General features: G+C 44.1%; 1 protein-coding gene across 2 annotated transcripts in view; it reads right to left on the minus strand.

The window, feature by feature from the left end:
* SHB (SH2 domain containing adaptor protein B) overlaps nt 1-22250 on the minus strand; it is a 189872-nt gene that overhangs the window by 55727 nt on the left and 111895 nt on the right. For both annotated transcript variants that reach the window (XM_073549745.1, XM_073549744.1), the window contains one exon: nt 269-440. In XM_073549745.1, coding sequence (XP_073405846.1) covers nt 269-440 — 172 coding nt within the window. The remainder of the gene's footprint in view (nt 1-268; nt 441-22250) is intronic.

A 22250-nucleotide genomic window follows, 5' to 3' on the forward strand; every position in this document is an offset into this window, starting at 1 on the left:
TTCTCGTGCGAGAATCGCATAGAAAACCTCATCCTGGCTGTCTGCTCTCCTGACCTGAGATTGAGAGCTGCATAGTAATCCATCATGCTGTCTTGCTCAGGTCATGAGAGGTGGCGGGCCAGTCCATGCAGTGTGATGCGATGATTCCTGCATGAGTTATACGGCCATCTGACCCTGCCCTTACTGTTTACAAGGCATCAAAATTCCTAAAAATAATCACCATGTCCACAACTTAAAATAAAAAACACTTCTCCCCACCAAAACTCACATTTGTTTCTCCAGTGCAATGTTTGGGTCCACTCTTTCTCCCAGGATAGCACAAAGTTCGGGACTTCCATGTTTTATAGGCTTGAAGCCACCTCCAGGGGCACGGAGCTGTCTACGTCTGTCACTTGATGGGGAAGGCGATGACTGTCTTATCTCACCTCCATTAAACTGAGCTGCAAAAGATTAAAGGGATGACTGAATCCAATTACTAATGTCAACCACTAACCCCCCTGGTAGATCCTCTGGAACACTGCTGCCAGAGAAAGGTCACCCAATTAGCACCAATGTAAAAGATTGGAGAAACGGTTACCTGCCACAGATTAGAACTACACCACTCTGGTCCGAGAAGGAAACCATATTTCCCATTTATAGACAATCAGCATTAGATCAGTAACAACTTCAGAATGTCTTGAGCCTAGAAGCTGGCGGAGCGCCACGGATCTTAAGTTCAGCAAAAACCGCGCTCTTGGGTAATAACTATTAGTCTGAACTTCTACTGAACGCAAGAACTTTGTTTAGCAATCAAGGCTGGCAAACAAATCCCTGACAGCTTGGACAACTATTGCATCACTGTACACAGATCTCTAAATAGGACCAAAGGCATAATACGAGAACACGGCAGATTACTACACAAACCAAAGCACAAACACATGATCTTAAGTTGTCACGTGATAAAAGGAACAACGGTTTATTACTTGAACCGTGAAATTTTAGAATAGTTTTGCTTTGGGATCGGCACATCCGACCAGTCCAATAAGCCTTTTCCACTTGTATATGGCCACCTGGAGTTAGGCTGGTACCACCTTGACTAGGTGCTGAAGAAGCAGCTTGATCTCACACAGTCCTACAAGGGCAGAGAGATGCAATTTAACCAGTCCCAACGAGGAACCATCGCCCATGAAACTACATGGGTGAGAAAAACAAGAAAGGAGCAGAAAATGTGGTGCTTTAGGCTAATTATTCACGGCATCAGTAAGCAAGCCTTGCGCTCGGAAAAGTCATTTTTAAATAATACATAATTTAGAGGGATACAAGGCGTAGGGGACAGAAGGCTCAGAACATAAGGATTTTAACAGCTTCTATATTACAAAGAACCGAAATTGTGAAATGATTAATATTTCATGAAATGTGAGAAGTAGACATCTATACAAGTCATTTGGCAGCTGCTAAGCAGGCTCCGATGGGTGAGCAAGAGCGTAGTCCATTGGTATGGGATCACGCTTCTTAAAGGGAATCTGTCAGAAGGTTTTGCTATGTAATCTGAGATCAGAAAGGTGTATGGGCAAAGAGCCTGGTTCCAGTGATGTCTCAATTGCTCATCAGCTTTCAATACAATCAGTGTTTTATGAGCAGGAGATTATGACTAGACAACTAGTGGCCATGTGTCATGCAGTCCAGCTACTCTGGGAAAACTCAGCCTCCACCACTGATTGGCAGCTTGCTGACAACGTACTGTGTACTCAGGAAGCTGCCAATCAAGGGTGTGAACTGACCAGACCACGGCTTTATCTACAGCAGAAAAAAAAAAAAAAAAAAGCAGGGACTCTTTCAAAACTGTTGAGAATAGAATAAGGAGCCAGCTCACCGTATTTAAGCCCAATTCTCTCCGGAGCTTAGTGTCTGTTAGGAATATAAAAAATCCACAACGGAGTGAAGCATTCACACGTACACACGTTTCTACTGAAAGGACCAACGCGGAGGTTAAGGGGTTGTCCGGTCTAAAATGAAAAGTCTGCAGTCACAAGAGGATTCGCCCGTTTCCAAGCCAGGAAAGGCGGTGATGTATGTAATATGCATGCTCCTGGGCAGAAGACGTCTAGTGGGCGTGGTCTACTACATACAAGTGTGTCGCGCAAGGCCACACCCACTAGAAGTGCGCTGGAGGGATTCAGACTTTTCATTTTAGCTCTGACAACCCTTTTCAAGAGGTTTAAACTGGTGGAAATAACCTGTACAAGACTCACCTTCTCAGGAGGAGGTGTAAGACTAGAAAATGAGAAGGTAAGAAATTGGTCCGAGGGTCATGGAAAACGTTTGAAAAAAAGACAAACACCAAGCACTTCAGGCACTAGGCATCTGCCTAAAGCGTAGGTAAAAGGCCTCCACCAGAGATGCCAATACTAGTTGGAACCAAAGTTGGGCAGATCTGAACATAGAATCTACTGTAAACTGGATTAAGGGAAAATTGTAATATAATTTCGACATACAAACTGGACATCGGCTTTTTTAATTGGGCATGTTGTACAGTAATGAGCCATGGCCTCCTGGTAGAGAAACGGCATATTACTCAGTGCTGGCTTTGTACAGTGATTACACAATTACTAAGAAAACTGGGATATTACGAATTAATACATAGTCTCTAAATGCTTTTCATGTTCTACAGTAAATGTCCAAAAGGCTGCACCCTGAAAAAACGCACCATCGCTGGGAGAATATATATTATGCACCATTTCTTTGAGAAGTTGAATATATTAGTCATCAAATGGAATAAAAAAATAGCGTTTTTCCATACTTATTCTGGAGTACAGAAACATTCCAGGGATGCCAAACTCAGTGTAGTGATGATCATACATGCTCGGATAATGTGTTATCAGAATAAATTATATTTTAATTAATAGATCTTAGAATAAAATAAACTCACGAAAATGGCATAGTGGAATAATAGACTATGTTGTGTAAGAGCAGTAAAAAGCATATGGCCCAATGGCCTAATTTAAATATGTAATAACAAAGGATAAAATGAATTAATATAAATAAAAGTATAATGCCAACAAAAGTACCCCCCCACAGTGAATTCCTCCAAATGCACAGCATGAAGACCCTACTGTAACCCCCCCATTCAAAGTAAAGTGAACCTTATGCAGTATGATGCCCCGACTCTGATCCCCACACAGCCCTACATATAGTATAATGGTGCCCATATAGTCCTCCATACTGCAGAATGAAAAAAATACAAATAAAATACTCACCTCTCCCTGTTATCCACTGCTCCAGTTTCTACAGCATGTGTTCTGAAGCTCAGCACTGCTTGCACAGCAGGCGCAAAATAATTATAGTTAATTGCCTTTCTTCAACTGTATAGGCAGCTAGGATACAGTTAAAAGTGTGATGGCGGGCAGTGCGGTGCTGGCATCGCCGGCCAAATATGAAATCACCATACGGGCAAGTGATTTAGACCCTTAATCTTTTTTCCTGAGCCCTACATTTGCAAAGTAGCACTCATTTAGTAACGTTATTCCCGATGATCCAACATTTAGCAACGCTATTCCCGATGATCCAACATTTGATGTTATTCCCGATTATCCAACATTTAGCAACGCTATTCCCGATGATCCAACATTTGATGTTATTCCCGATTATCCAACATTTAGCAACGCTATTCCCGATGATCCAACATTTGATGTTATTCCCGATTATTCAACATTTAGTAACGCTATTCCCGATGATCCAACATTTGATGTTATTCCCGATTATCCAACATTTAGCAACGCTATTCCCGATGATCCAACATTTGATGTTATTCCCGATTATTCAACATTTAGTAACACTATTCCCGATGATCCAACATTTGATGTTATTCCCGATGATTCAACATTTAGTAACGCTATTCCCGATGATCCAACATTTAGTAAAGCTATTCCCGATGATCCAACATTTGATGTTATTCCCAATGATCCAACATTTAGTAACGCTATTCCCGATGATTCAACATTTGATGTTATTCTCGATGATTCAACATTTGTTCCCAATGATCTAACATTTGACGTTATTCCCAACGATCCAACATTTAGTAACGCTATTCCCGATGATCCAACATTTGATGTTATTCCCGATGAGCCAACATTTGAGGTTATTCCCAATGATCCATCATTTAGTAACGCTATTCTTGATGATCCAACATTGAATAACGTTTTTCCCGAATTATCCAACATTTAATAACGTTATTCCTTTTTTCCACCTTCTGCATGTCCAACCAGACCCGAGTCTCAAGTCTTCAATGCTGAACTGAGAACGGTAGGTTTTAAAAACCAGAGCATAAACCTTGGTACAAAACTAAACAGCTCTTTTTGCAAAATAATGACTTATTTCTGCTGCAATTAAACCATGCACAAAGCTCTAAGGCTATGTGTGCACGTTGAGTATTTGCTTGAAGAAATTTCTGCAAGGTTTCTGCATCTCTTGACCGCAAAACCGCACGTTTTGCCATGTTAATGTATGCATTTTTGGCATGTGATTTAGTACAGCAAAATTTGCGTTAAAAAAAAAAATGTTTAGTGATGTAATTTCCTGTTTCAAAAAGATCTTTTTCATTCTGATGCAGCGGCATCAGAGTAATGGGATTAGGGGCTGGTGCCAGCAGCTGTCGCTGACACCAAGCCCTAGGTTTAGTAATGAAGAGGTGTCAGCTAGATACCCTCATTACTAAACTGGTTAAATAAACACACACACACAGTCACCAGCCTATGTAGGAGTGTTAACAGAATGAACCTACATAGGCTATTAATATCAGCTCACAGCTGTTTGCTCAGCCTTTACTGGCTAGTTTACGGGGGACCCCAGAAAAAAAATTGATGTGGGGTCCCCCAATAAAATCTAACCAGAAAACGCTAAGCAGACAGTTTCGGGCTGATATTAATAGCCTAGGAAGGGACCATGAATATCGACCACCTCCCAGACTAAAAACATCAGCTATCAGCCACCACAGAAATGATGGATTCGTAAGATGTGCCAATTCTGGCACTTAGCCTCGATCTTCCCACATGCTCTGGAGTGCTGGCAAGTGGGATAATAGTTTGGGGGGGGGGGGAATGTCACCCTTGACATCAAGCCCATAGCTCATAGTCATATTATAAAAAACACATATGCAGAATAAAGTCCTATATTTGAAATCATGACACAGACTAGTTTATTGAATCTAAATTAAGCCATACTCACATCATCGCTCAATCCACTGAAGCCATGGTCTCCTGTAACAGAATTAAAATAAATATTCCTCAGCTGTCTGCGGAGATGAGTTGGTAAGGCCAGGATCATACTGCGTTAAAGCATTCCATTCAATGCATAGCGTTGACAGACTGCGTTAACGCTATAGCATAACTCGATCGCGTTATGCTATACCACTAGCGCAGATGCTTCATCTGCGCTAGCGGTGATGGACCCTCGGACGCTGCAGACCTCGTCCGAGGGTCCGTCACAGAATGACGGCACATCGCTAGCGCATGTCGATTCTGGCATGCGTTAGCGATGCGCTCGGTAATGGGGGTTAATGGCATTAACGGATTGTGTTACATCGCGTTATGCCGCGGTGTAACGCAATGCGTTAAACGGACTGTCTGAACGCAGTATGAACCCAGCCTTACACTAAAAGGGAACTACGAGTCTGCATTGGTAAACACTTAGGGGACATTAGGAACAAAAGAGATAAACCGCTGGCATGACATGTAAATTCACTATCTGGCGGTAATCCTGATTCTATCTCCTTTCGTGCTATAAAAGTTGCACCATCCATATGACAGGGAGACTGGGATAAGCGGATTATTCAGCGTGAAAATAGGCGGATTTTCTGGCTTAAGTCCAACAACCCAGGAGGACTCAACAAACAGCTCAGTTTCACATGCTTCATCTAGTCAACAATAATACCACAAGTCCCAGGATAGGAATCACTATCTGACTTTTTTTCGGATAGGTTGGTTTGACCATCTGATTATAGTAGTGCAGCTTGCATACCTTTGCAAATATCTATAATTCAGGGATGATAGATGCTCTTTTTTCCACAGGGGAAGGTAGGAGAGAGATTGGGGTGGCAAGGAAATAAGTTTTGTATTTTTATCACTGAATAAAAATGCATGTAAAAAGTGGTCCCATAAAATCTATATAAAGAAATAAGACCTCTAATACAGTGGGGGAAATAAGGATTTGATCCCTTGCTGATTTTGTAAGTTTGCCCACTGACAAAGACATGAACAGTCTATAATTTTAAGGGTAGGTTAATTTTAACAGAGATAGAATATCAAAAATAAAATCTAGAAAATTAGTGTATAAATTTATTTGCATTTTGCAGTGAGAAAATCGTAGTTACTTACCGATAACGGTATTTCTCTGATCCTATGACGGCACCATGGAGAGAGAGAGGGATCCGCCCTCAGGGACAGGAAACCTACAGATGAAAAAGGCGGTACCTCTCTCCCGTATCAGTTGGTTTACAGAGCATTACACAGAACTTTCAACTGCAACTCTAATGGCTATAAAAATGCAAAATTAATCAAACTAAGCTTAATAGAGGCACCATGTAGCTAACTAACTCACTCTAATGTGCACACCTGTGAGTGTGAAAGGGAGGGGATGTACGGGTGCCGTCATGGGATCAGAGAAATACCGTTATCGGTAAGTAACTACGATTTTCTCTTTCCCCCATGACGGCACCACAGAGAGAATTACAAAGATTGTACATCTAGGGAGAGACCATCGCCTCCAGCACCCTTTTCCCAAAGGTGAGATCTGAAGAGGAGGTTAAGTCTAGACAGTAATGTTTGAAAAATGTAGAGGGCGAAGACCAAGTGGCCGCTCTACACATCCGGGCTAATGAAGAGCCGGCTTTCTCCGCCCAGGAAGATGCCACCGCCCTGGTTGAGTGGGCCTTTACGTCCTCCGGGATGGCCGCCCCGCAAGGAGTAGGATAAAAGGTGATAGCCTCTCTTATCCACCTTCGATGCTTTTTGACCCTTCCGAGGACCCTGAAAACAGACAAACAGAGCCCTATCCTTCCTAAACTCCCTTGTGGTTGTCAAATATTAGACCAGGTATCTTTTTACATCTAAAATGTGTAATAAATCTTCTGTTTTGTTTTTGAGATTGGGACAGAAGGAGGGTAGGGAGATTTCCTGGGTCCTATGAAACTGTGAAGACACCTTGGGGAGATATGCTGGGTCGGTTCTGAGAATTACCCTATCATCCAGAACTTGCTTGAAGGGTGAGTGGGCAGACAAAGCTTGTATATCACTAATGCGGCGAGCAGAAGCTAAGGCTATGAGTAGGGAGGTCTTAAGGGACAATATTTTTAAGGGAGCCTCCGCTAGGGGTTCGAAGGGAGATTTGGTTAGTGCGTTTAGTACTAAGTTTAGATCCCGGGGGGTGCATAGGGGAATCAGCCTAGATCTACTTGAGGCTCTAATGAATCTCATAACCCATCTACTTTTGGTTAGGTCATGGTTATACAAAGCTCCCAAGGCCGCCACCTGTACTTTTAAGGTGCTGGTAGCTAACCCCTTTTCCAACCCCCTCTGTAGGAATTCCAGAATCTTGTCTACAGGGATTTCGCCCGTTGGGTCAGAGCCTGACACTGACATGAATTTTTCCATACTTTGCCATATGCTTTAGTGGTTACTGGCTTTCTGCTTTGTAGTAGCGTGGTTACCAAGTTTGATGAGAAGCCCTTGTTACTTAGGAGCTCCCTCTCAAAAGCCAAGCTGTCATGTGTAGGTTTTTTATGTGGGGGTGATACACTGGTCCCTGGGATAGCAGGTCTGAAGTTTCTGGTAGAACCCAAGGATCCGTTACGGACATTCTTCTTAGCCAGGAGAACCATATTCTCCGTGGCCAGAAGGGCGCTATTACCACTACCGTCGCCTTGTCCCCCCGTATTTTCCTCAGTACTAAGGGGATGAGAGATATTGGGGGGGAAGGCGTAGGCCAGTTGATAATCCCAGGGTATCGTAAAAGCGTCTAGAGCTACTGGGCCCCCCTCGGGGATCGATTGAGCAGAAGGTTTCCAACTTCCGGTTCTGACTGTTTGCAAATAAGTCTATTTCTGGCCGGCCCCAGAGTTTCACGATCTGGTTGAAGAAGTTCCCACTCTCCCTGTTTTAGACGTGTCCTGCTTAAAAAGTTCGCCGTTCGATTTTCTGCACCTTTTATGTGAAGGGCTGTCAGGGATTCTAGATTGTGTTCTGCCAGGTGGAAAATGGACTTTGTTACCTCCATCAGTGGTGGATATCTGGTGCCCCCTGGTGGTTTAGATATGCTACCACTACCTGGTTGTCTGAGAAAACCCTTGTGTGATGGGAACGAAGTGAATCTAGAAAATGAATGAGAGCTAGTTTTACTGCCAGCAGCTCCTTCATATTTGAGGAAACGGACTCTCTTCCCTGGTCCTTGGGCCCTTGTGCCACCTGGTTGCCTAGATGTGCACCCCACCCCCAGGGGCTTGCGTCCGTAGTTAGGATCTTTGTCGCAGGCAAAGCCCAAGGAACCCCCATGGCTAGGTTGCCTGGAACTGTCCACCACGTTAAGGAATGTCTTGTCTCTGGTGAGATATTTAACTGCATGTCTAAATTCCCGTGTAGGGAAACGTCTGCGTCTAATATTTCCCACTGTAAGTCTCGAGTATGGCTCTGTGCCCAATGAACTGCTGGCATGCAGGCGGTTATTGATCCTAATAGTGACACTGCTTTTCTCAGGGTAGTGTTCGGGGAAGCTCTCATTTGTGACGCCATTTGTGTCATTTTTTGAACCTTCGCCTGCGGAAGATAACATTTCTGTTTGATTGAGTCCAGTGTTATCCCCAAGTACTCTTGCACCTGACTTGGTATGAGTCTGGACTTGGGCAAGTTCAGCATCCGCCCTAGACTCAGTAGAGACCTTATGACCATGTCTAATTGTTGTTTGCAGTGGTGAAAGGTGACCCCTATTATTAAGAGATCGTCCAGGTATGGGACTATCAGAATGTTTTGCTCTCTTATGTGGGCCATTACTTCGTAAATACTCTTGGAGCAATGTCTAGCCCGAAGGGGAGGGATCTGAACTGATAATGCATTATCTCCCCCCTGGATTGTCACTGCCACCCTGAGGTATTTCCTGTGGTCTCTGTGAATAGGCACATTGTAGTATGCGTCTCTTAAATCTAATACAGCCATGAAGCAAGCTGGGGGAAGCATTTTTATACAAGATTTTATTGTCTCCATTTTGAAGTGCTGAATTTCTAGGAATTTGTTCAGCCTTTTTAGATTTATGATTGCCCTGTACGATCTGTCTGGCTTCTTGCGAAGGAAGAGAGGGGAGTGGAAGCCTTTGCCCCTGTCTTGGTAGGTGACTTCTTGTAACACGTTCTTCTCTCTTAAGGCCCCGTCACAAATAGCGATCTCGCTAGCGAGATCGCTGCTGAGTCACAAGTTTTGTGACACAACAGCGATCTCACCAGCGAGATTGCTGTGTGTGACAGCGATCAGCGACCGGCCCCCCTGCCGGTATCGCTGATCGCTGTAGGAAACCGCTGGACATTTCTTTTGTCGCTGGCCAGCACGCATCGCTGCGTGTGACAGGCGGGAGACCAGCGATCTGCTGGTAACTAACGTACACATCGGGTATCTAAGGGACGTACATTAGTTACCAGCTCCCTGCATCAGCGCGCTGGTAACTAACGGCATCGCTGTGCTGATCGCTGGTGAAGCTGTTTGTGTGACAGCTCACCAGCGATCACATAGCGACTTACCAGCAATCCTGACACGTTGATATCGTTGTCGGGATCGCTGGTGAGTCGCTATGTGTGACTCCAGCTTTAGATTCGCTATATCTTGTTGTAGAGCCAGCTGCTCGTGTGATGTCCTTTGGGGCGTTATCACGAAAGAGTTGTTTGGGAGGGTAATGAATTTTAGCCTCAGACCTTCCTTTATTATGTTTAGTATCCATGGACTCGCGGACATTTTTTCCCAGGCCTGGAGAAAGTAGGATAATCTTCCCCCGACCTTCATTGTGGCTTTTTATTGTCGGGGGGGGGGGGGGGGGGGGGGGGTTTGTTAAACATAAAGCCCTTGTTTTAATTTCTCCTATCCTCCCATCCTTCTTTGTTCCCTTTTGGGGGCTTCCGTCGCATGAACCTTCTGTTCCGAAAAGGCCGTTTGTATGCCTGACTAGGGAACCCGGGAAAAGATTTTTTCTTGTCCCCTGCCTTGTCCAGGATGTTGTCTAAAAATTCCCCCTCGCACGGGATTGCACACAATTTGGTTTCTGTCTGTAAGGCTAAGTGCACACGTAGATTTTCCTCCTGCGGATTTTTCCGCGCAGATTTGAAGAAATCCGCAGGTCAAATGACCTGCATTTTCCTGCGGATTTCTTCTTTTTATTTGCGGTTTTCCAGCGTTTTTTTTTTGCGGTTTTCCACTGCGGTTTTCCCCCTGCGGATTTGGAGAATGGAGCAGGTGGAAAACCGCACAAAAGAAGTGACATGCTGCATTTTTTGTACCGCACAAAAAACGCACGGAAAAAAACGCAGCGTCTGCACAGCGGGTTTTTTTTGCATTGATTTACATTGTACTGTAAATCACTTTGCGGATCTGCAGCGTTTCTGCGCAGTAAAATCCGCTGCGGATCCGCAGGAAAAATGCATCGTGTGCACATGGCCTAAGTCTCCCGGCCAGCATTTCAGCCATAAGGCGCGTCTTGCGGCATTCGAGAAGGCGGCTGTTCTGGCTGCCAGCCTGGTCGAGTCTACCGATGCATCGGCCAGGAAGGTTACTGCCCCCTTCATTACAGAAACCGACCTTTGCATTGTATCTCTTAGGACTTTTCCCTTTATTTGTGAATCTAAGTGATCCAGCCAGTCCATTAGGGCGTGCCGTGCACGTGGCTGCTATGGCTGGCTTTAGCCCCCCCTGCTGCCGCCTCCCACGCATTTTTTAGAAAAGCTTCTGCTTTTTTGTCCATTGGGTCCTTCAGGGTGCCCATGTCTTCGAAGGGCAGGGCAAATTTTTTAGAAGCTTTTACAACTGCTACATCTAATTTAGGAGCTTTACTCCATAGGGAGCAGGCCGGGTCGTCAAAGGGGTATTTCCTCTTGGGTGTTAAGAGGACTTTTTTGTCTGGATTTTTCCACTCTCGTTTAATTAGGGAGTGGATTTTCTCATTGATAGGAAAAGCTCTCCGTTTTTTTTTGTTCCAGCCCACCGAACATCAGATCTTGGGCTGTTTTCTTAGGCCGTTCATCTACTAGCCCCATAGTTGTCCTCACCGCTTTTACCAGGGTGTCTGTTTCTTCAATCGGGAAGCAGCTACGTCCCCCTTCTGAGGATGATGAAGAGGACTGGAAGGATGATGAGTTACTTGAGTCAGTTCACTTTCTGACTCGCTAACACTAGACTCTGGCGATCTATGCCTGGACCTACGTTTCTTCTTTGAGGTTCTAACGCCCTTAAGGGCGTCTTCGACCTGGGTCATTATTAGTGTTTTGAGATCTGAAGCAAATCTCGGGGATTCCTCCTGTATTGTCTGCTCTATGCACGCCGCACAGAGCTTTTTCTCCCACGTAGGGGGTAGCTCCTCCGTGCACATGGCACATACCATGAGCTTGGATTTGGTCGTGCATTTATGCCCCTGAAACAGAAAAATTAATAAATCGCATGTTAGCGAGCGGGCATTCACGGAGATCACTCACCCACCTTGTGGAACGAGAGATACCGTCTCGGGCGTAGGGATTATTTCCACAGCTGAATCCACGTCTGGCTGTGCTGCCATGGTGGAGCTTTGGCTGCACCGCGATCCTGCGTGACCGCTGCTGCTGCGCTGCTGGGAAGAGTTGCGCTGGCGCTGTGAATGCTGGTGCTGTTGCTGCGTTTGCTGCAGCCCCTGCTTCGGGGACCACCGCAGCGTCTCCTCTTTCTGCTTTTCGCTCATGCTGACGCTCCTTTCCCCTTTAGTGGGGTTTTAAATATGAGCGCTCTTATTTTTTTTCCCCTTTTTCGAATTTGGCGCCGCCTCTACCCAGCGGTCCCTGCGCCCCTGGAAGTGGCTGCCCGCGAATGCGCACTGCGGATTACCCATAGTGCACTGCGGCCCCATCTTTAATGGCGCTGTACTTGAGCGCCCCGCTGCCGTCACTCCATGACCTTAATGTGCTTCTTTTTGCGCCACTCCTTTGTTGCATTGGCTTTATATTTTGGGTCATTGTTTTGCTGGAAGACCCAGCCACGACCCATTTTTAATGTCCTGATGGAGGGAAGGAGATTGTCACTCAAGATTTTACGGTACATGGCTCCATCCATTTTCCCATTGATGCGGTGAATTATTCCTGTGCCCTAAGCAGCAAAACACCCCCAAAACATAATGTTTCCACCTCCATGCTGGACAGTGGGGACGGTGTTCTTTGGGTCATAGGCAGCATTTCTCTTCCTCCAAATACAGCGAGTTGAGTTAATGCCAAAGGGATACATTTTTGTCTCCTCTGACCACAGCACCTTCTCCCAATCACTTTCAGAATCACCCAGGTGTTAATTGGAAAACTTCAGACGAGCCTGCACATGTGCCTTCTTGAGCAGGGGGACCTTGCTGGCACTGCAGGATTTTAAACCTTTATGGCGTAATGTGTTGCCAGTGGTTTTCTTGGTGAGTGTGGTCCCAACTGCCTTGAGATCATTAACAAGTTCCCCCCCGTATAATTTTAGGCCGATTTCTCACCTTCCTCATGATCAAGGATACCCCCATGAGGTGAGATTTTGCATGGTGCCCCAGATTGAAGTCGATTGACAGTCATTTTGTATTCCATTTTCTTACTTCTGCACCAACAGTTGTCTCCTTCTCACCCAGCATCTTACTTATGGTTTTGTTCCCCATTCCAGCTCTGTGCAGGTCTATGATCTTGTCCCTGACATCCTTATAAAGCTCTTTGGTCTTGCTCATGTTGTAGAGGTTAGAGTCTGACTGATTCATTGAGTCTGTGGACAGGAGTCTTTTATAATGGTGACTATGTAAGACAGCTGTCTTTAATGCAGGTAACGAGTTGATTAGGAGTCTCTAACTGGTCTGTAGGAGCCAGAAAGCCAGAACTCTTAATGGTTGGTAGGGGATCAAATACTTATTTCTCACCACAAAAAGCAAATAAATTTATACAATGTGATTTTCTGGATTTTATTTTTGATATTCTATCTCACAATGTTAAAATTAACTTACCCTTAAAATTATAGACTGCTCATGTCTTGGTCAGTGGGCAAACTTAGAAAATCAGCAAGAGACCAAATACTTATTTCCCCCACTGTATATATCTAAAAAGAAAAAAAAACCCACACATTGAGAAATGCTTTGACACAAAATTAAGACCTATGCCCCCAATACTAATCCCCTTTTTTCCTTATCCCCTCCAATAGCTAAATATTTGTTTCATTCACATACATAACAAAGGGCAATGAGGGAGCCTGTATTTATCGAATGTAATGCTGGTGTACTGTAGCACTGGTGGATTATTATACCAAGCCACTGGTGCTATGAATGGAAGAACACTATTCACACAATTCTGTGAGCAACCAGGATTGGCTGTTGGTGGAAGGCAGTCTGCACTCCACTATCTAGGTGTGGGAGAAGAAATGGAGCACATTTGTGTTCCACCAGCCAGGAGCAGCGGGAGTGACCAACATCTGTTGGGGTTGAATGGCACCCCAAATCTCCTCATTGAGGTCCTGACTCCACAAAAAAGAGGGAAGAGGGGGCGACGCGTCGGGACAAAGGGATCTTTTATACAATAATTCAGATAACTTGTCTTCTGGGGCTCTATACAATTATTGTGGCTTATATGATTGATTTAATCTGGAGAGGATTCAAGCACGGATGCGCTTTTTTACTGTCTAAAAGCTCTGACATAAGAGAATTGGCACACCTCGGTGCACTTGAACATTCAAGCACAGATGCACATTATTATATTGTCAGATTTTTCTGACATGAGAAGTGGACACATTGCTACATCAGGATACCTCTGGATAGCCATCTTCTGTACTTTATTACTTACACCCAGAATCCCACAAGTACCCAATCCACTTTGTGACTATATATTTTATATGTTTGTATATATGTGTGTGTTTAATATAGGGAATAATAAGGTTACCCAGCGGCTGCTGATGATGAGTGCGGGCGCCATGTCAAATTTTTAGGGTGCCAACCAAGCAGATAGGCAGGTAAACAGCTTAAGGCTGGAGTCACACTAACCTGCGCAAAATACGGTCTGTAGTTTACATGCGTAATACGGATGACAGACCCCTAAACAGTGCTCCGTATGTCATCCGTAATCAAGGTGTGGTCGCGTATTTTGCGCATGTCAGCATCCGTATGTAATCCGTATGGTGAGATTTTCTCGCAGGCTTGCAAAATGGACTTATAATGGAGCCCTATGACAGGTTTAATAAAGAAATGAAAGAATAGATATAGACACATAGAAAATATATATATATATATATATGCATTCTATGTGTCTATATCTATTCTTTCATTTCTTTATTAAACCTGTCCGTGTGAGTTTACTGTATAGCGCAATGAATTGCCGGCTTTGCTAAAAGACACCTGGTGCGTATTTCTCGCAAGTCACACGTGTGTTCCGTGTGTAATCCGTATTTTTTGCGCACCCATAGACTTGCATTGGCGTGCTACGGGCGTAGTACGCTGACAATCGTAGCATGCTGCGATTGGCACCGAGCGTAGAATACAGACGAGAAATATACGGCTGATGCGAGGGACCCCATAGAGAATCATTGGTCCGTGTCTAATGCGTGCTTTTTGCGCCTCTCACTCTCCCGTATTCCTCGCCAGTGTGACCCCGGCCTTATAGGGACCAATTAGGGACTGGCAGTCTGTTTAGGTACCGTATATTCTACCCTAATATCATTAAACCCATATCATCCCCCTTTTTAAAAGTGTTTTGTCTGTAAATACCATGTGTATATAGACGTTGGGATATCCATTAAAAGGTTATGGGTTTTTTCTGTCTAGTTTGTTCCTTTTTGTTACTTGACTCCATTCACTCTATCAACAGATCTGACCATTTATAAAGAATAAAAACACAAGGAAATTTCATATGTATTCTGGTGATTTTTCTTTATTGTTTGGCTTGAAAAAGGCCACTTATGACTGAAACGTCTCCATTTTGCCAGGTTTTTGATTTTATAGTGAAGATGTAATGAAGGAAGTTTTCTGGATCGGTCCGGTGCCTAGGAAAACCATTCTACTCTTGTACTCATTCTACTAATTAAAACAATGCGTACTAATGTGAACTGGAGAGAAAAGCAAAAGCGTTTATTCCATAGGTATGGACATGGGAAATGTTGTAAAGATGCAAATATTAAGCATTCAGTGATAATAACTAAATAATTATACATTCTGCTTCAGTATAATAATGTTGCGTTGCATTGGTCACGTTCTTTAAGTATGTAATTGTTTATGCACATTACATGCGAGGCAGTAGACAGCATATTTTAAGGCTGTTGCTTAGCAACTGGGAGGACGGTAGATGGGTGACACCAGAGGAACTCCATGCCCCTGTGGATGCAGACAGTGGTACAGCCCTCTGAGCTTATCATAAATCAAGTCAGTGACATAGGAGCTCCAGGGTTGCTGATCATATAGGCTACTGACTTATTTTAAGGTAAGGTCACAGGACTGGTGAAGTGGCAGAAATACTCACTCCTGTGATAAAACAAGAAGGGAAAAGGGTTACCGTTACCTCAGAAAGCAGGAGCTGCTATGTCGACTGTGTACTTATCACATGATTTATGCTTCCTCTCCTCAACAGGGGCCGTGGTACTTGCCAATCATGCACTAGAGCGACTCCGCATGATTGGTCACAACAAATAATAGTATATAGCAGGGGAACATTTATAAAATCTCAGTACCCAGTTATGGAACTTATTATTCAAACATATATAGATTAAAATGTACTTTGTTAGTTGCTGTAGTTGTGATTGTCCCACGAACAATGACTGAAAAACATCTAACCAGGCAGTTCAATATTAAAAGATATCTGCCAACACTCATCTGTGACGCGCATTTGTCATAAAAGGACAGTAAAATATACACAAAATTTTTTTTATCTAAATTGGCTATAGGGCCATCCCAAATCTCTGTAATATGGCCAATTAAGCCATTTTCTTATTGAAGAAGGTATATTTTTACAGCTGGAGACCATTGGTTCACACACTCCTTGGACATTGCATGTTAGTGTCCTACACCCCATATGAGGGCATCAGGAGATCTCCGTAATAGCAACCATCAGTTCAGACATTGTGGTGATACTCCAGGACTTGTAGAAAAGGCTGATGTTTTATGGTACATGGGAAAACTGTGGGAAGCAATTTCTATTTTGTTACTGCAGAAAGTGAAGGGTGTAACGTGGTGCACGGTGAAAATTGCTAATAGCATAAAAACCCTTGGATTTAATGTGGTCAGAAGACACTCTGCAATTTAAAGCTTTCATGAGCAATGGAGATGTTTAACACACAAACACACGGGCTCCTCAAGAGAATGATTGTGGAGTCTGTGGAAGGCTTGTACGAGAGGATTAGATTTAATTATATCTGTTTCCAACTGCATGGAAAGGTTATTAAAAGCCAATTACCTCTTTTGAATGCAATGAAGCAAGCAGAGGCCATCCCAACGTCCTCCTTGCACTACTTAATACAGAAATTAACGGCATTTTAATTCTTTCTGATAAGCTACGTCCCCTCATGAGAGAAAATCAGGAGGAGGTAAAACATAAAGCAATTTTCTGAGTAACTAAGGAGTAAAAGATATCAAAGGCATATTGGAGCGATTCGCTAAACAACAAATACACATGGCTTACCGTCACACAATAATCCAAAGTTCCCTGACAACAATGAACACTTGTTAGCTTACGTAAAAGGTATTTTATGCCCAGAGGCAAAGAAACAACAAGGAAAAACCTATGTCAAGGTGTCCACACACACCAGATGGTCTGCACCAAGAATGGAAAGTCAACCGTTTGTCCACATTCACACATTTGCATGTCACGGTCAGAGTACGGCTCACGATTCATGGACAGGCTGCAGATCACCCAACCGGACCTTGACAACCTGACACATGCCTAGGAAAGGTTCAAACTCAGATTAGGAGACCTGCAGTCGGTCTATGAACTCGGCCAGCCAGCCAGCGCCCACCAACAGTAGACTGCTAACAGACTATGGGATTTTGCAATGGACTGGTAGCCCAGTCTCAAAAAAATAAAATAAAAGGACTGATCTTTTTATTTCTCCTAAAATGGTCTGTATTGGAGAATTGCAGTGACTTATCCAGTCTTCTTCCACATTGATGACTAGTATGTGAACAGTCGTGTGAAAAACGAAGAACACGCTCTTTGAATTCTATGGTTTAACTTATCAGGACATAGTTGGAAAAAACAAAATGGTCCTTAGGTCTTAAAATTAGGAAAATGCCTCAAAATGAACACCACCACATGAAAACTTACACCAGGCGACAAAAACAAGGCCAAAATGCAGAAGCAGAGTGAGAATAATTAAGTACACCCCATGAATCCATATCTTATAGAACCACCTTTAGCAGTAATAATTTGAAGTCATTGTTTTCTATATAAATTTATCAGTCTCTTACTGTTTCTGAAGATATTTGGCCCCCTCTGTACAAGCTGCTTAAGCTCATTGAGGTTTCTGGGCTTTCAATATGCACAGCTGTTAAAGGGAATCGGTCAGCATGTTTTTGCCATGCCTGAGGACAGCAGGAGATAGGGTCCGAGACCATGATTTCAAAAATGTGTCCCTTACTATGCTGTGTGAATTTTACTTACAATTAAGGTTTTATCACCAGGACATTATCATTGCCAGGACTGGTGCTCAGTGAGCAGTAGTCCAACCACACCCCCTCATGTGATAAGCAGCTCACTGTCAAAATGCAATGAACACAGAGCTGTGGTGTGAGCGGGGTATAACTCACCATGACTAAGGCTATAAGCCGAAACGCGTAGATGTGGCATGTATGTCCAGATACACACACAGCTTTTTAGTTTTTCAAATAAACGTGAAGTTTTATATTTACCCCTCAACACTGGAGGACTCAATGATTGTCTTGCTGCAGCCCTGGGCGGCTCCATGCAATGTCTCCCAGTCGCGGCCACAGGTGCTTTTACTGCTGGTGAGCCGACTCTCCCATTCCTTCCCCTGCTTTGGTTGATCATTGGAATCAGAGTCTCTTCTAAAATTATGCTGCTCTCAGATGAGGTAAGAAAATCCTGGTGACAGATTCCATTAAGGTCCCGCCATTGCATTTGAGTTGTGTTGTAATATAAATCATCTTTATTGTATTATTTACAATCAGTGATGTCAAACTCAAATTCACAGTGGACCAAAATTAAAAACTTGGACAAAGTTTTGGGTCAACCTTGATAATTATAACATGATCGCGACAGAAAAAAAGAGGGGAATCTGCCTAGGGTGGTAATTTAAGGCTCCCTTTTAAATGGTCTTAAAGAAGGATCAACCCTCCTAAGCCATCTACATGAACACACAGGTAAGATAAAGTTGAATAAAATGATACTTTGGTATCTGAGATCCAATGTCTTATTCCAAAGAAATTCACGTTTTCTAAGTTAAGATCTAGGGGCGGGACACTGATCTACATGAGAATCTGCCTCCACAAATTATTATAAATGACACCAGTGTGAGATATAATGGTTGATAAGTCTGCTCTCCTGATCTACATGTCTAACACTGGTAACGCCCCCTACCATCTAAAGAGACATTTTCAGGAAGACCGGAGTCCCGCCCATAGATCTTAACAGCTCACTTACATTAAAAAAAACATGGATTTCTCTGGAATAAGACATCGGAGCAGATACCAAGGTATCATTTTATTAATCTTTTTATGACCTATATGCCCATGTAGGGTTGATCCAACTGACAGATTTCCTTTACTGAACCAGATTTTTTTATGCCCTCATACTTAAAACCATAGCATGTAAAGAAGGTCTACTTCGCTTTCCAAATGACTATGTATAGGGGTGAAACCTCTTAGCAAAATCACTAGAAGCTGGCAGTTATATAATGTACACAGCCGGTTTAGGCAGCCGGTGACCAGATTGTTAATATGTATGGCCGCTTGCCATGCTTTATTGGCATTCGGGCACCCATTGTGTTTGGATTTTCTTCCCAACATACTTGTTTAAGCAAGTTGTAGCCAAGGGACATTTATCTAAACATACACAGAGTAGAAGAATGGTTACGACACATAAAAAAAGACCAAAAAGTTAAGGTTTGCTTTACTTGTCACAATGCCATTAAGTGTGAAGAACAAGAATTTGATAGGTTTGTGATCCAGAAGGTGCAAAAGATAAAAGATCCATCTTGGTCCTGGTACCATCCATACTATCTATAAGGCAACCAGCTTCAGCCTTCCACATGAACGGTGGTGGGGCAGATACTGTGAGAAGTTTTAGGTTAGACCTCAGCATGTAACAGATATTATTTCTAAACAATGCTCAGGGACACCACCCAACACATGAGAAATGGGCGAGAAGAAAAGCTTATGTACAGGCTAGACACTGATGACATTGCTTGGTCATCTCTGAGACCTCCAGGGCGGTGGCATAAATAAGATGTCCTCTAGGCGACAAGGACCTAGTATAAGTGGGCAGAACACACTGCACGGACTGACCTCAGCAGTGATGCTCATACTGCGATTGCGGAGGCTTATAAATTATAAAAAACACCCAGGTTGAAGACAAAGTGCTCCACGTGTAAAGCTCAGCTCGCATCATAGGTAACTTTGTACAGTGAAAGGACCAAGCAGCAGTGGAAAGCCTACATATATCCGCCCTTCCCAAACCCTGAGATGACAGGTGTTTTACATACAAATAGCAGCAAATTCAGCGTCAGCCCCAGGCATTGTATTATATACTCATAAAAGCTTTTACATGTCACTTCGCTTCCTGCAACCATGGGCAAGGAACTGGCCCGTCGCGGCAGCTCAGCAGCAGACGCCATGAAACAAATACAAACACAGAAGACTTAATCAAAACCTCAACGTGTGTGCCAAGAAGTAGCTTCACAATAATCTGATGTGTGGTTACTGGGCAGAAATAGATTTACTAAAAAAATAATATTAGAAATGGTACCTGTGGATGATTGCCAACTAATCCATATACCAGAATTAGTCCAAATTTGCTTCCACCTGAGCCAAGCAAGCCGTCAGTTGCCCATCTGACTATCTTATGAATATATACCTTGCTATTTTCCCTCTATTATATACATTTATACATATCTCTCCCCATCCATGCAATCCCCCTTTCTGAATCCCATCCATCTCTCAGTGAGGGGAGTCAGAGATGATCTTTATTGCCAGGGCTGGTGTTTTGGTGCTGTCAGGCACAGTGTAGGACAGACTAAGTAACACAAAGGGATAAGGGAAGGGGAACCAAACACTAGGGAAGGGGGAAGTGGAGACTGATCTAACGTCACCCTGTCTATCCTACCGTCCCTAAATAGGTTTCACACCTATCGCCGAAAAGGATACCTAGTCCCTGTGTGGGAAAGACAGAATTATCGCTAGTCAATCCCACTAACACTAAAGACTGTAAGGATAAATGAAACTAGGGGGACACTTAGCTTGAATAGAGTCAGAGAGCAATGCTGACGCCCTCCAAACTTTAAGAGGATGCTAGCAGAATGCTACAGCTTTAAGCCTCAACAGAGAAGTGCAAATAGGAAATATCACCCGCAACTCCCAACTGGAAGAAGGGCGTTATTAACACCCAGGTCCAGTTGTGGCCATTAGCACCAGGGGAGGTGGCAACTAGGCTGCAAAGCAAACAAACGCACACAGATTCAGCGCAACAGTCTGCAGCCTCTGACACATCCGTGACAGGTGCTTTGTGTATTGCTTCTACTCCTCCATCAGTATTCTGCACAGGAGATTATGCTAGAGTTGTGTGTGTGATATTGGGGGAGGAGTTTAGGTGGAGTTACAGGTCTGTGCTCACTGCTGGCTTGCAGCCCAGCACACGGGGTTATTGCTAATGTAGTCAGAACAGAGCAGAGATTCTTAAGCAGGAAGTGATCGCTAGGTCAACAGAGCTGATCCCAAAGGACAGGAAGTGAATTGTAAAAACCTCAAACTTGGCAGTAAAGTTACATAGGGCATTAATCTTAAGCATTTCTAGCAAAAACACTAGCTACTAACAGCGAGTTTATGATTTCCTTCCCTTGGGTAGATTTTATCAGAACTTAAAAACCTCTTCAATGACCAGAATTTCAGTCAAGCAGATATTCAGCTCTGTGATGCTTTTTTGTAGAGTATTTATCATGGGTTATTATAGTGGAGATAAACAATGGAGAGATATTTGGTCTCTTTAATATGGCTCTCATCTATCCATTCCCATGACTGCTGATGGTCCAGAAATCCAGTTCCTGACACAAAGAAGATATATTGAATCGGAGCATGGTGCACGAAGGGATCAGGCTGGCTCCTGAGTTTAAATCATGGAAGAAAAAATGAAAAAATCCATCCAGCAAGCGCAAACTTTTTTCCAGGACGTCCTATCCTGACAGCACCATGGGGTTGTCCTTCCATCCTTCCAGGGACAGGAAATGCACGAGAGGTTAAAAGGTCCCCTCCCACACCACACTCCAGTGTTTTTCCTGTCCCTGTAAGGACAGGCACGGGAGCGCCGCAGCCGCGGCATACAGGAAGAAGCTAGAGGCTTACCGGGGCCAGGAGGTGCGGGGTCCTAACCGCCAACTCCTCCGGGTCGGACGGTGTAAGCGGCACCCCCCTAAGGGGGGTTCTCCGCCGGGTGTCCCGTGGAGCGTCGCTCCGGGACTCATCCCCGCTTCCCCAGCGCGGCTCCCGCGAGGCCCAGAATGCAGAGCGGCGGCGCGTCACTTCCGGGCGCCCAGGAATGACGACTTCCGGTCGGGGCACGGAGGACGCGTCACAGGGCGGCAGAAGGAGCGTTCCTGCGCAAGACAAGGTAGGATAGCGGGGGGAAGCGGGAGACCAGCGCACCGGCTCCAGGCAGATTGAGAGGTGACAGACGCCTAAAGTTTCTGTCAGACGCCGCCAGCATGGACACTAGGACCAGTGACCAGTCAGAACCAGCGTCCGTGAGTAAAGGGCACAGGGGCAGGATGGCCAGAGACAGGAGCTTTTTTTTTTTTTTTTTTTTAAAGGGAGGACTCCTGTCTTTCTAGGATAAAGCGACACCAGCACCAGCA

The sequence above is a fragment of the Dendrobates tinctorius genome, unplaced genomic scaffold (genome assembly GCF_039654945.1).
Source record: "Dendrobates tinctorius isolate UK_male_01 unplaced genomic scaffold, ASM3965494v1 ptg000160l, whole genome shotgun sequence".
Classification (NCBI taxonomy): domain Eukaryota; kingdom Metazoa; phylum Chordata; class Amphibia; order Anura; family Dendrobatidae; genus Dendrobates; species Dendrobates tinctorius.